This window comes from Podarcis bocagei (assembly GCF_964188305.1).
Source record: "Podarcis bocagei genome assembly, chromosome: 7".
Classification (NCBI taxonomy): Eukaryota; Metazoa; Chordata; class Lepidosauria; order Squamata; family Lacertidae; genus Podarcis; species Podarcis bocagei.
In genome coordinates this window covers 631,244-643,806 of record NC_138132.1, presented here as the reverse complement: position 1 = coordinate 643,806, position 12,563 = coordinate 631,244, and the positions used below count along the sequence as shown (strand labels likewise).

At 49.0% G+C, this 12,563-nt stretch overlaps 2 protein-coding genes across 4 annotated transcripts in view; both read right to left on the bottom strand.

The window, feature by feature from the left end:
* Nucleotides 1–12,563, bottom strand: part of DHX34 (DExH-box helicase 34) — a 163,470-nt gene that overhangs the window by 77,652 nt on the left and 73,255 nt on the right. The gene's annotated exons all lie outside the window — the stretch shown is intronic.
* The window catches only part of SAE1 (SUMO1 activating enzyme subunit 1), a 28,441-nt gene that overhangs the window by 9,254 nt on the left and 6,624 nt on the right, over nt 1–12,563 (bottom strand). The window contains exons 1-2 of one of the 3 annotated variants that reach the window (XM_081200490.1): nt 12,263–12,418; nt 4,462–4,573 (exon numbers count right to left, since the gene is read on the bottom strand). In XM_081200490.1, the coding sequence (XP_081056616.1) occupies nt 4,462–4,573; nt 12,263–12,402 (252 nt within the window). In that variant the 5' untranslated portion in view covers nt 12,403–12,418. Of the gene's footprint in view, nt 1–4,461; nt 4,574–9,200; nt 9,590–12,262; nt 12,419–12,563 lie in introns of those variants that run through there. The other 2 variants (XM_081200489.1, XM_081200491.1) reach the window with 2 other exon arrangements.

The window sequence follows — 12,563 nt, the reverse complement described above, 5'->3', positions numbered from 1 at the left end:
GGTGCTTCGTTTACATGAAAATGCAAGCTAAAAAACGCAAAATACGTCACAAAAACAAGAACCAAAACAAGCTAACAACCCCCTCCCCCAACACATGCGAAAGGGTCTCAGATGTTAATCAGCCCAAGGCCTGGTGGAAGAAGGTTTTTACCTGGCACCAAAAGGTGTATTATGAAGGTGCCAAGCGAGCCAGTCCATTACCGAGGGAAGACACCAGTCCAGCACTTCCACTGATGTAAAGAGAAGCAGAGCTACGTGTCATCAGCATATTGCTGACAACGCCAAACCTCTGGATCAGGCTTCCTCAACCTCGGCCCTCCAGTTGTTTTGAGACTGCAGTTCCCATCATCCCTGACCATTGGTCCTGCTAGCTAAGGATCATGGGAGTTGTCGGCCAAAAAGACCTGGAGGGCCACGGCTGAGGAAGCCTGCTCTGGATAATCCCACTCAAGAGGTTTCATGTTAAACAGCACAGGGGATAAAATCAGACCCTGAGGAATCCCACATTGAAGGCTCCATTGGACCAAAGAACGCTCCCCCAGCAGCACCCTCTGGGAACAACCATCGAAGCAGGACTGGAACCACCGCAAATAGGTGCCAGCCACCCTGAACTTGGACAGCCGCTCCAGAAGGATTCTTTCTTCTTTGGTGATCCTTCATAGCTGAGCAAGATTGTCTTCCATGAACACAGCCTTCACAGTGAGTCCGTAAGTGACTGTGGAGCCAATTCTGGATCCACACATCCTTCCACAGTGGGGACATTGGTTTCCAGGCGGGAGTTGGTCCCAGTGTGGATTTGCCAGACGAGGCTTCCTCTTCGCACGTTTCTCCCTTGCGTCCTGAGTTCAAGTGTCTTCAAAGCCCAGGACACCTTTGGTCAAGGCTGTTCTCCAACAGGAGCACTCGCAGGCCAGTGTTTCCCAGTTGTCGATATTTAGGCTACATTTTTAAAGATTTGCCTTGACAGTCTTTAAACCTCTTTTGTTGACCACCAGCATTACGCTTTCCATTTTTAAGTTTGGAATAGAGGAGTTGCTTTGGAAGACGATCATCAGGCATCCGAACAACATGACCAGTCCAACGAAGTTGATGTTGAAGAATCATTGCTTTGACACTGGTGATCTTTGCTTCTTCCAGTACACTGGCATTAGTTCTCCTGTCTTCCCAAGTGATATGTAAAAATTTTCTGAGACCCTGTTGATGGAATCTTTCAAGGAGTTGGAGATGGCATTTACAAGTGGTCTGTGTTTCCCAAGCCACAGTAAAGTGACTGCCTGGGGTGACCCTACTGGGACCACCTGCTCGAGGACTTTACCCAGGAAGGAAAAATGAGTCACTGGTCAGTAGTTACTATGGTATCCCAAAGAACTTCTGCCCCTGACCGCGGAGGCAGAGCACACAGATCCCGGCTAGCAGCCATCAACTGCCTTCTCCTCCATGAATACTTCTTATTGCCTCTTTGGCAAAGAGCTCCTGGTAGGTACCTTTTATATCAAGAGCTTATGTAGCACAAAAGAGGAATGGGGGAGGGAGTTGAATTCAGCTCCGCCACATCCAGGTGGAGCTGAGACCCAGATAAAGCCCCGTCCGATCCAGCTGCGCACTCTGGCAAAGAATGTGCCTGGTCCCCCAGCTGCTGCCACTCAATCTGTCCTTAGCGACTGACTTAAGAGCATGGGGGGGGGCAATCAGTTGAAGCCATGGCAAATGGAGGGCTGGCACATTGCTCTCTGGCAGGGCTTCTCTCTCACAGTTCAATGCTGCGCAGGAAGTCAACAGGCTCAGGTTTTTTTGTGCAAACACAGAATGGGGGAACTTCCAGCTGCTGAAAACTCATGCAGCCATCAGAACCACAGGAGCGACTGAGGAGTTAGAACAGCTTGAGGACTGCTCAAGAAAGGGAAAAGCAGGCTCTCTCTTTGCTGTTTTCTCTGAGGGGACTATGTGTGCTGGCTATGTACTTTGGCTCTCCCCACCCTGATCCTTGCACACTTCCTTCTCTACAAATTCTTGCTCATCTTCTGGCTAAGAGGCCAGTTTGCATCCTCATTTCAGCGTGAAGGAGCTCCACCTTGTGGCCCAAAGTCGCAAGCGCTGCCGTGTAGTGGGAAAGTTAAGCCTGCTTTCCACACCCGAAACTTACACAGGGGCAGTGCTCCCCCCCCAATGTTTAGGGGTACTCTCATTTTGACTCAAGAAAATCACCATTTTATAGTTCAAATCACAAAAAATAAATACGGTAAATGGACAAAAGTAAAGATTTACAAAATGTTTAGGGGTATGCGTACCCCCAGAAAAAGCACTACAAAGGGGTTACATGCCAGGGGTTTGTGTGCAAAGGCAAAATCACGCAAAGTCAGGAAGACCCCCAGAACGGCCCTGCCACAGGTCCATCCTTACCTTACTGGACTCTGGAAACTGTGGGAGGCTCCTGCAAGATCTCACAGAGCCCCCCCCCCCCGACATCTTGCAAAAGCACCTCAAGATATTGCAGCAGCCCCTCACAGCCTTCCAGAGGCCTCATGCAACCTTCCCAGAGCATGACAAACAAGGCGGAGGTCTAAGAAACTCTTTGTGCAGCAGGAGAACCCAGAACAGAAAGAGCTTCTGAAACCCTCTGGCGTTACTTATAGGGCTCCAGGAAGGTTGAGAGATCTTGGTTGAGAGGTTGAGAGCCCCTTCTAACTGTCTCGCACCCACCCACCTTCACTCTCCATTTCTTATTTGTTTTCCTGCCACCCATGCAAGGTGCAATCACATAAGTAAATCACAAGTTAAATTGGCGATCAACTGTACTTATCTAATCAAAATATCTCCCCCTCCAAATGCTTTCTCCCTCGTGCCTATTTTGTTGTTGTTACTGATTTCTAAAGTCTTTGAACCTCCAGATTTTTTCAATACTTGATTTACACCTGATTACAAGCATCTCTCATCTGGGGAAAGTGTATTTCTAGACTGATTTGTGTTGTATTCTGTGTTAGTCGTCCTCAAGAGAAGACCCACTTAAATTAAAGTTCTCAAGCTACAGCCAATGATTTCAATGGCTCTACTCCAAGAAGGACTAACACCCTCAGTAGAACTAATGTCGGCTGCAGCCCTTCATTGGCAGAAAATACGCACAAGGAAAGGTTGTGGCTGGTGCCACCAGGAAGAGACTGGGCGGGAAACGCCACAGGAGCCCTGAAGACTGAGAGCCAGGGGGCAGAGTGGTTAGTGTCAGACTAGGACCTGGGAGAGCAGTGTTCAAACCCTCATCTGGTCATGAAGCTTGCTGGGTAACCTTGGGCCACTCACTCACAAGGCCTAACCCACCTCACAGGCAGAGAAACCAGGAGGAGAACACTTCAATCTCAGAAGTCGCTGAATTACAACTTATTACTAAACTGAAAGCTATGGAGAGCCCTGGATTCTTGTCTCATTACACGTGCTAAAGCTATTTTTGGTCATCTGCATACTACCCCTTGCTTTTTCCTGTAGGACTAATTGCAGTTTTTACATAAATAGAATCTGTCCTTTTATTTAAAATGCATCTCTGGGTTATTTGTGGGGCATAGGAATTCGTTCTTTATTCCTTTTTCCAAATATAGTCTGGCCCCCACAGGGTCTGAGGGCCAGGGGCCTCAGGGGTCCCAAGCAAGGACATTCCTTTCTTGAGAAAGTCTCCATCTCCCGGCCTGCGACATACAACCCTCTCCTCGCCACACATGCGCTCTCTGTGGGGCTTCCCTTGCACTTGATCTGGAGGCCGCAGTTGGCGCAGAATGCTGCAGCACGATTGCTGACAAGAGCGAGGCCTTGAGGGGAAAAACACCCCAGTGATCAGAGATCTGCACTGGCTGCCCATTTGCTACCAGACTGAGTTAAAGGTGTGACGACCAGTATATGAAGCCCTTAAGGACTTGGGACCACTTATTTGTGAGATCACCTTGCCCCCGTGGGCCCACTCAACTGCTTCGATTGAAAGAACTGGCACTCCTACAGGTGCCACATAATACTTGTTCTGCGTTTGTAAGAACTCAGTCATTTAGTGAGGCGGCCCCTACACTTTGGAACTCCCTGCCTATTGACATCAAACCCTCGCTGTATTCTTTTCGGCATCTGCCAAAAACATAATTGTTTAGACAAACCTACCCAGATCTTTGGAAAGTTGAAGTGAGTTTTAATTTGTTTCAATCTATCGTTGTTTTAAACTTTTTGTGTGTTTTAAATGATCGCTGTAATTTTTTGTAGGGTAAATTTTATCATCTTTTCTGTAAACCGCTTTCAGGCTCCCCCCCCCCCCCCGGTAATCAAGCAGTGTTTAAATTTCATGAAATAAATAATTTTATGGACACGCGCTTTTGAGTACAAAGGAGCAAGATCACGCATATCCCATTTCAGGACCAGGGGACACACAGGGCGGCAACAGGAAGCCCAAGGGAGGAGCCCCCCCCAGGACCCGGCCCCTTGGGCAAGACTCACCTGCTGATGGTCAAGCAGCGTCAGGGCTTTGACTCCTGCCAGGATTAGGTTCTTGGCCACTTCTGCCCCCAAGCCTTTCATGCCCACCAGCAGCACCCGAGACGCCCGCAGGCTGCAGAATACAAGAGGAAGCCATCAGTGTCCCGATGCCCCAGAGCAGGGCCTCCAGGAGGCAGAAAGGAGGCAGTTCAGCCCCCCCCACCCCCCAGGCACAAGATGCTGGTCAAAAGGAAGTGGCCCAGGATGGAGATGGAAGGGTTAATCCAAGGCCAGCGGACGGGATCCTTTTGCCAAATGATCAAATTAACCTGACGGGTTTTGATCTTCAAAGCTCTGAAAAGAGCTATATAACCCCGGGGGTTCTAATGGCAAATTGTATCCCTGCTATTCCTTGTTTTTATTGCAGCTTTTCTCTCCTGTCTTTGCTGTTCTAATCCAAAGAGGTTGCAACGAGAAAATGGCAGTACGTGTTGCTGAGGGTGATATTTATAATTAGAATCATAGAATGGAAGGGGTCCTGGGGGTCATCTAGTCCAACCCCCTGCAATGCAGGAATCTCAGCTGAAGAATCCCTGACAGATGGTCATTCAAATCTATGCCTAAAATCCTCCACGTGGTCACCTTGCTTATTGGAATAAAGGGGGCTGCCCCTCACTCCCATCTCCTCCCCTCTTGAATTTTCCCAAATGCCACCCTCTAGAGATGATTATGCAGTGATTTATGATAGCCAGGGAGAATCCTGGTATCACACTCCCCCTTTGAAAAGAGGGAGATTAAATGGAATAAACCTCACTGGCAGTTGCTCGGAAGGAGCCACTCCTCACATGGAGACAAGCTGCTCTTTGCAGATGAGGAGCGTCTGGGTGAGAAGAACTGCCATCGGGCCCTTCAGGGTAGCTCTTAAGGCAGGGGTAGGCAAACTAAGGCCTAGGGGCCGGATCCGGCCCAATTGCCTTCTCAATCTGGCCCACGGACGGTCTGGGAATCAGTGTGTTTTTACATGAGTAGCATGTGTCCTTTTATTGAAAATGCACCTCTGGGTTATTTGTGGGGCATAGGAATTAGTTCATTCACACCCCCATATAGTCTGGCCCCCACAAGGTCTGAGGGACAGTGGACCAGCCCCCTGCTGAAAAAGTTTGCTGGCCCCTGTCTTAAGGCATCAGCTCAGCAAAACCTCCCTTCTATTTTTGAGGCGGGAACTAATTACGACTGAGGCGACCCATCTGCCTCTTGCCCAGGACGCAAATTGGCTGCTGGCATAATAAGAGACATTAATTAACAGGCTGAAGAACAAAAGCAAAAAGCTTATCTTAATTATCCATCAACCCCATTGATTGTTGGTATTGCGCAGCGATTATTGGCTAAGCCAAGCGATTATTGGCTAAGCGATTGCAAGAGATCAGAATGAAGAAGGTGCGCAGAATGAGGAAGGAAAAGAGATCAGAGAAATGCCAGGCTGAAGAATCCATAGGACCGGGGGGGGGGGGACGGGACCGATCGAGATGTGCCTAAAAATGAGAGTGGAATGGAAAAGAGGGAGATGGCAGAGGATGGAAGGGAGAGGCATGGAGGACTGGAACAGATCAAGGAGGAGAGAAATGGAACAGAGGACAGAAAAAGACATGAAGGAACCTTCTGAGATGGCCAAGAGAGAGCTGGGAGAGCAAGGCTCTTGCGTGCAAGTGGAGGAAGACTCAGAGGGATAGGCCACCCAGACTCTGGAAAAAGAAGGGGGCATGGAAGGCGCTTCTTCCTAAATCAAGACAGAAACTCCTAGCCAACAGGAAATGGGACCGGAAGATACGGAATTGGGTATGAACTAATGGACATACAATAAGTAAAGAGTTACGGATCATTATCCTAATAAGGGAACCTCTCGGAGATAAAACTATTATACATTCATACCTTGCGTTATGTCCTGCCGCAACCCGGAAGTACCGGAAAGGGTTACTTCCGGGTTTTGCCACTCGCGCCTGCGCAGGTGCTAAATTGTGTCTTGCGCAGACACAGCACTACGAGTTGCAGGCATTTCACGCTACAGACGGGCCTCCGGAAGGGATCCCATCCGTAACACGAGGTACCACTGTACTGGAGGAAGACTTTTCTGGATATCTAGGGATAATAACAATGGAAGATCCTCTTTGGGCCTTTTTGCACGCAAAGGAAACTGAACGAACATGAGGCAAAGATGGAGAAAATGTCATCTGAGGCCTGCAATGAATGGGTGGAATACTTTAAATAACCTGGCTATACCATATTATTCTGTATATAAGACTAGGTTTCCCCCCCTAAAAATAATGTCAAAAATTGGGGAGGCATCCTAGACACAGATACATCTCCTCCCCCATTTTCTTAAATCAGAGTCCCCCAAAATAGGGGGCATCTTATACATGGGACATCTTATAGACGGAAAAATATGGTATATCGTGGGCAGATGGAGAATCCAAGGTTCCTGCTACTTCCTTCCTTTATCTCTCTTTTTGATTTTTTAAATGCCACTTTGAATGCTATGTAGCTTTTGACCTTTATGGGGGACTCATTTTATTTTTGCATTTGGTTTTTTTGTTGCCTTCTAGTTTGGGTTGACAGGAAGGGGATGGAGGAGAGACCAAGAGGCAGCGAAGGCTCCAGTCTTTGTCCCCCCCCCCCCTTTCTTTCCTTTTCTATTTTCTAAGTTTTATTTCTATTGTATTCTATGCTGAAAACTTTCCATAAAAAATTCAGATAAGAATCCCACCCCCGATGCGAAGGCAGGCGGACATTTTGAAGGGGCAGCTCTGAAGAGGGGGGAGAGAGGGAGGAAAGAGGGGCAGAGCGAGGAAAGGGGGCCGGGCAGGGTGGAGAAAAATCAAGGATTTAAAAAATAAAAATAAAAAAAATCAGATTTTAAAAATTTAATTCAATTTTTTTAAAATTTAAATTGGATTTAAAAAAAATTAAAACTGGATTTTTAAAATAAAATGCTTCTGGAGGAAAAATATTTCTAAAGATAGTTTTCTATTTAGGTTACGTTATAGTCCAAAAGCTGTTCGTCAGGAAATAAGGATTCAAGTTTTTCATGTGTGCTAAAACTCAGTCTAAGAGTTATTTTGTTTGTTTTTTTAAATCGTTTAACCACATTAGTTAACAAACATGGATACATATGTTATAATGTTGTTGTTTCAGTTAAATAGTTTACATTGCTATTAAGGAAACGATTGTTCTTCTCTTTCCAATCAAGTACAGCAGAAAGGTTGTCCAAATATCAACGGTTAACTTATGACACCTCACCATAATTTCATAATTATCTGTCTACATATTTCTAATAGTATCACCAAATCAGGAATTGTTGATATAAATGTAAAAACTACTCTGAAAATTTATGATTCCAAAAAGGAAACCCTCCTCTGGGTGTAAATATTAAGGTGATAACAGCAAGAACGAGTCTTTCTGTAAAAATAAATGATTCCAATCAAGTCTTACTGACTAGTGATTTCAATTGTGATTTCAGCCCAATGCCAGCCTGCATTTGGGGGGCAGCCCTGAGGCCTCGCTGGGCCCCCAAGCCGGCGTCCGAGGGGCCACACGAAGGAGGCCCCGCTCCCTTCAGGCCCCACACCATGGCCAGGCCACCTTCGGAGGGAATTTCATCTCAAAAAACCAGTAATTGTTGATGTAACTGTAAAAAACTACTCTGAAAATGTCCCAAAAGGGAACCTTCCTCTGGTTGTAAATATTAAGGTGATGCCAGCGAGAGCGAGTCTTTCTGCAAGAAAAGATGATTTCAATCGGGTCTGACTGACTCGTGATTGAAATCAAATCCACCCTGGTTGAAAGCAAGCAAGAGCCCCTCGCGGGAAATGCTGGAGGGGGGGCTCAGCAGCCCCCTCGTAAAAGGGGCCCCCTTGGAAGGAAGGGCCCCCGGGGCCAAAAAGGCCTCCGAAGCTGCCCTGGCCGTTGGGGGGACAGCGCCGGAAGGGAGCAGGGCTGGATTGCCACCATCTTTTTTTGCAGAATGACTCGCTCTTGCTGGCATCACCTTAATATTTACGACCAGAGGAAGGTTCCCTTTTGGGACTCCTACATTTCCAGAGTAGTTTTTTACAGTTACATCAACAATTCCTGGTTTTTTGAGATGAAATTCCCTCGGAAGGTGGCCTGGCCATGGTGTGGGGCCTGAAGGGAGCGGGGCCTCCTTCCTGTGGCCCCTCGGACGCCGGCTTGGGGGCCCAGCGGGGCCTCAGGGCTGCCCCCCCTTGCAGGCTGGCATTGGGCTGAAATCACAATTGAAATCACTAGTCAGTAAGACTTGATTGGAATCTTATTTTTTTTGCAGAAAGACTCGTTCTTGCTGGTATCACCTTAATATTTACACCCAGAGGAGGGTTTCCTTTTTGGACTCCTAAATTTCCAGAGTAGTTTTTTACAGTTACATCAAAAATTCCTGATTTGGTGATACTATTAGAAATACCTTGACAGATAATGATGAAATTATAGTGAGGTGTCATAAGCTAACTGTTGATATTTGGACAACCTTTCTGCTGTACTTGACTGGAAAGAGAAAGAACAATTTCTTTAATAAAAATGTAAACCATTTAGTTAACTAAAACAATAACACTGTAGCATATGTATCCATCTTTGTTAACCGATGTGGTTAAACGACTTATTTAGTTTTTTTAAAAACCTGATTTTTTTTGATTTTTATATATAAAAACCATTCATTTTTACCCCCCCTGGTTTCAATGCCAGCCGCTCGCCTGGGGCCCCTCACAGGCCCAACCAGCCCCCCCCCCCGGCGGCCATTTTCTGTGGCCCTCGCTGAGGAGGCGGAAGGCCGGGGCCCGGAAGCTTCCGTGGCCGTTGGGTAGGGGAGGAGAGGGACCCCCCAAAACCAGGCGGCCTCCGCCCCAGAAGCGGCAGGAGAAGCCCGGGGGGGCAGCTGGTGTGGGAAGACCCCCCCCCATGGCCAGTCCAGCGCTCCTGGGGAGAGCCGGGAGGCGGCCATGACCCCCTCCCTCCAAATGGGGGCCAGAAAAAAGGGGCCTGCCAAGCACCTGCCCCCCAACAGGCCGGCAGCGGCAGCAAGGGGGCTGGCGGGATCCAGGGGGCCCAGCAGCAAGGGCCCCGCCATCTTGAGGTGGGGCAGCACCCCAAAGCCCCAGGAGGAGGCCTCCACCGGCTGGAGTGGCGTGCTGGGAGCCCCCCAACAGGTAAGCCCCCCCCCCCGATCGGCTGGGACCTGGGGGTTCTTTGTGGGGTATTTACGCTCCCCGTTTTTCATAGCATGCAGCCCCATGAGACGCCCCCTTGTCAGCGGGAGACGGGGCCTTCTCTGCTGTGGCCCCCATGCTGAGGAAGACCCCTCCCAGCCAGCAGAGGGCCTTGGCCTTGCCTGGCAAGACGCCCCTTCCAAAGAGGGCTGCCCCACTCTCTTTTAAGGGCGTAGGAGGGGCCCCGGGGCTGAATCCGGCCCCTCCAGCCCCATGCCCTCACGGCGGCCAGCCAGATGCCCCCAAGCAGGAGCCCCCCCCCCCGGCAAGCGCCGGAAGCAGACCACAGGCAGCACTGGCCGTCTCTCTCTGCCAGGGAGGCTGCAACTGAGCCTGGTGGCAGGGAGTTCCACAGTCCCTGTCTGCCTTAGATTTCAATTCGTTTTGAGACCGTGTTTTCGGAGGAGCCACCCGATGTAGCGCTTATGCAGCTGCTCTGAGCCCGGTTTTGGCATAAATAATTATTATTATTATTTATTATTATGCACTTGGAAGGCGAGGTGCTTTTGTTGTGCCTTTATCCCGTGTTTTGTGTGGTTCTCTTTTCTGCTGTGAGCTGCCCTGGCCTCTGTGGAGGAAGGAGTCAATAAATAATAATAATACTAATAAATGGGCTGGCTGGAGTATGGGGGTTTGAGAGAGCTGTTGCTGTTACTGATTTTAGTTTTGGATCTTATGATTTACGTGGAAATTGTTTCCATTTGGTTGTGTGCTTTCTGATGTGTTTTATTCCTTGTTTATGACTTCTGTTATGTCTGTAATGATGTAAATCTTGTCCTATTGTAAGCCGCCTTGAGCAGTTTCACCTATGGAAAGGCGGCATACAAACAAAATGATGATGATGATGATGATGCTATGACCGGGCGGCAGCAGCCCCTCCGTCTGGCTTCCACCCGCTTTGCCCCGATGCTTCTCTGCCCCGAATCCTAGGGATGCGCCTGGAGCTTTGTTTTAAGCCGCCATTGGGGAGAAGGAAAAAATGCTCCCAAGGGGAGGGAGATTTCACCACAGGACTGGGCAGGGCCGGATTGAGGCTTGATGAGGCCCTCACCTCCTGAGGGTAATGGGGCCCTTGATATGTCCAGCTGTCCCTTGTCCACAACAAATTGCCACTGTTTTTTGTGCTGAATAGATGCTAGATGGTCAATGATGGACCGAATAGGTATCTCAAGCTATTTGCACATCACAAAAGGTGCATTTTATCAAAGTACCGTATTTTTCGCTCCATAGGGCGCACCGGACCATAGGGCGTACCTAGTTTTTAGGGGGGGGGAATAAAGATTTTTTTTTATTCTCCCCCCCCAGCCCCAAAGAGCAAAGAAGCCAAGACAGCCAGCGGGATCCATCCCGCTGGCTGTCTTGGCTTCCTCTTTAGCCACGCACAACCTCTCCAGCTTTGTTTTTAGCCGCAGGGCTGGGGCAGGGGAAGCCCAAGCTTCCCCAGCCCCCAGAACAGGTCCGGGAGCGGAGGCAAGGTTGAGCAGCCTTGCTGCCTCTCCCGGAGCTTGCGGGCTGGGGGAGTGCTCCAAAGGTTTGCAGATAGCGCAGTGGGAGCTGGCACTGTGCTCCCCGGGCTTCAGGCTGCAATCCGCCAGCCTTCAGAGCCCGGTGGGAACCGACCCGTCTCGCTCTCCAGGCTTCAGCGAAAGCCTGCATTCGCCCCATAGGACGCACACACATTTCCCCTTCATTTCTGGAGGGGAAAAAGTGCGTCCTATAGGGCGAAAAATACGGTAGTTGTTGAACTGAAATACAATTAAGAAGTATATTAATGGCGAAATACAATGAAGCAGAAGTATAGTAATAGTGAAATAATTATTAAGCTCTAACTTAGAATGATTGGGGGTCCATGACTTACATCCTAGGACCCTCACAACACAAAACACTCTTGCTGGATGTAGGTTTCATGTCATTTTGTTGTTGTTTTTTTATCTTACATCTAATGTTAATGCTGTATTGTGTTTTTAATGTTTGGCTGGGAAATAAATCATCATCGTCCTGTAATGGTTTAAAAGAATATGGAAAAATTGGATTTTTAATAGGTAAAAATTGGATTTTTAATAGGTAAAAATTTAACGTTATAATATATTAAGATTAAAGATCAGGATAATGAGGGAAAGGAATTGCTGAAGTAATAAATTGAACTGGAATACAAAAAAGGGAGGTATGAGGAGGTCCGGGAAACAAGTAAATGAAAGTGATGTAAAGATGGAATTATTTTTAACTGTTTTTTATTTCCTATTTTTTCTTTTTCATTATGTAATATTGTGAAAACTTTAATAAATATTTATATATATAAAAAAGAAATAAATCATCATCATCATCATCACCAACTTATATTTTGGAAATGCACACCCAGTTTTTTGGGGGGCCCCCCAGAGAGTGGGGCCCTAAGCCAGAGCTTGTTGGGCTCCTGAGTAAATCCTTCTCCGAGAGGGTCTCGTGCCTCTCCCCGCTCGGGGCCCTGGGCAGGAGGCAGCTCCGCCGGCGGGGAGCGTGGAAGGGCCCCCGGCATCCTCGGGGCTCCCGGCCAAAGCGGGCGGCCTTACCGTTTCTGCGCCTCGAGGCCCCAGAGGCGGATCTGGCGGTCGTACTGGGCCGCCTCCTCCTCGCTGATGGCGGCGGCGGCGGCGGCGCTGGCTGGGCCGGCCTCGTCCTTCTTCTTCTCCTGCTCCTCCTTCTCCACCATGGCTGAGACTCGCCGCTGCCGCCGCCGCCGCAGGCCCCGCCCCTCGCCCCTCGCCCCGCCCCCCGCCTTCCGGCCGCGCTCGGGCGTTTCCGGCAGTGGTCGGGCTGGGCGCGGGGCGGCGGCTGCTGCGTGTGCGCGAGTGTCGGGCGGGCGAGGCGGCG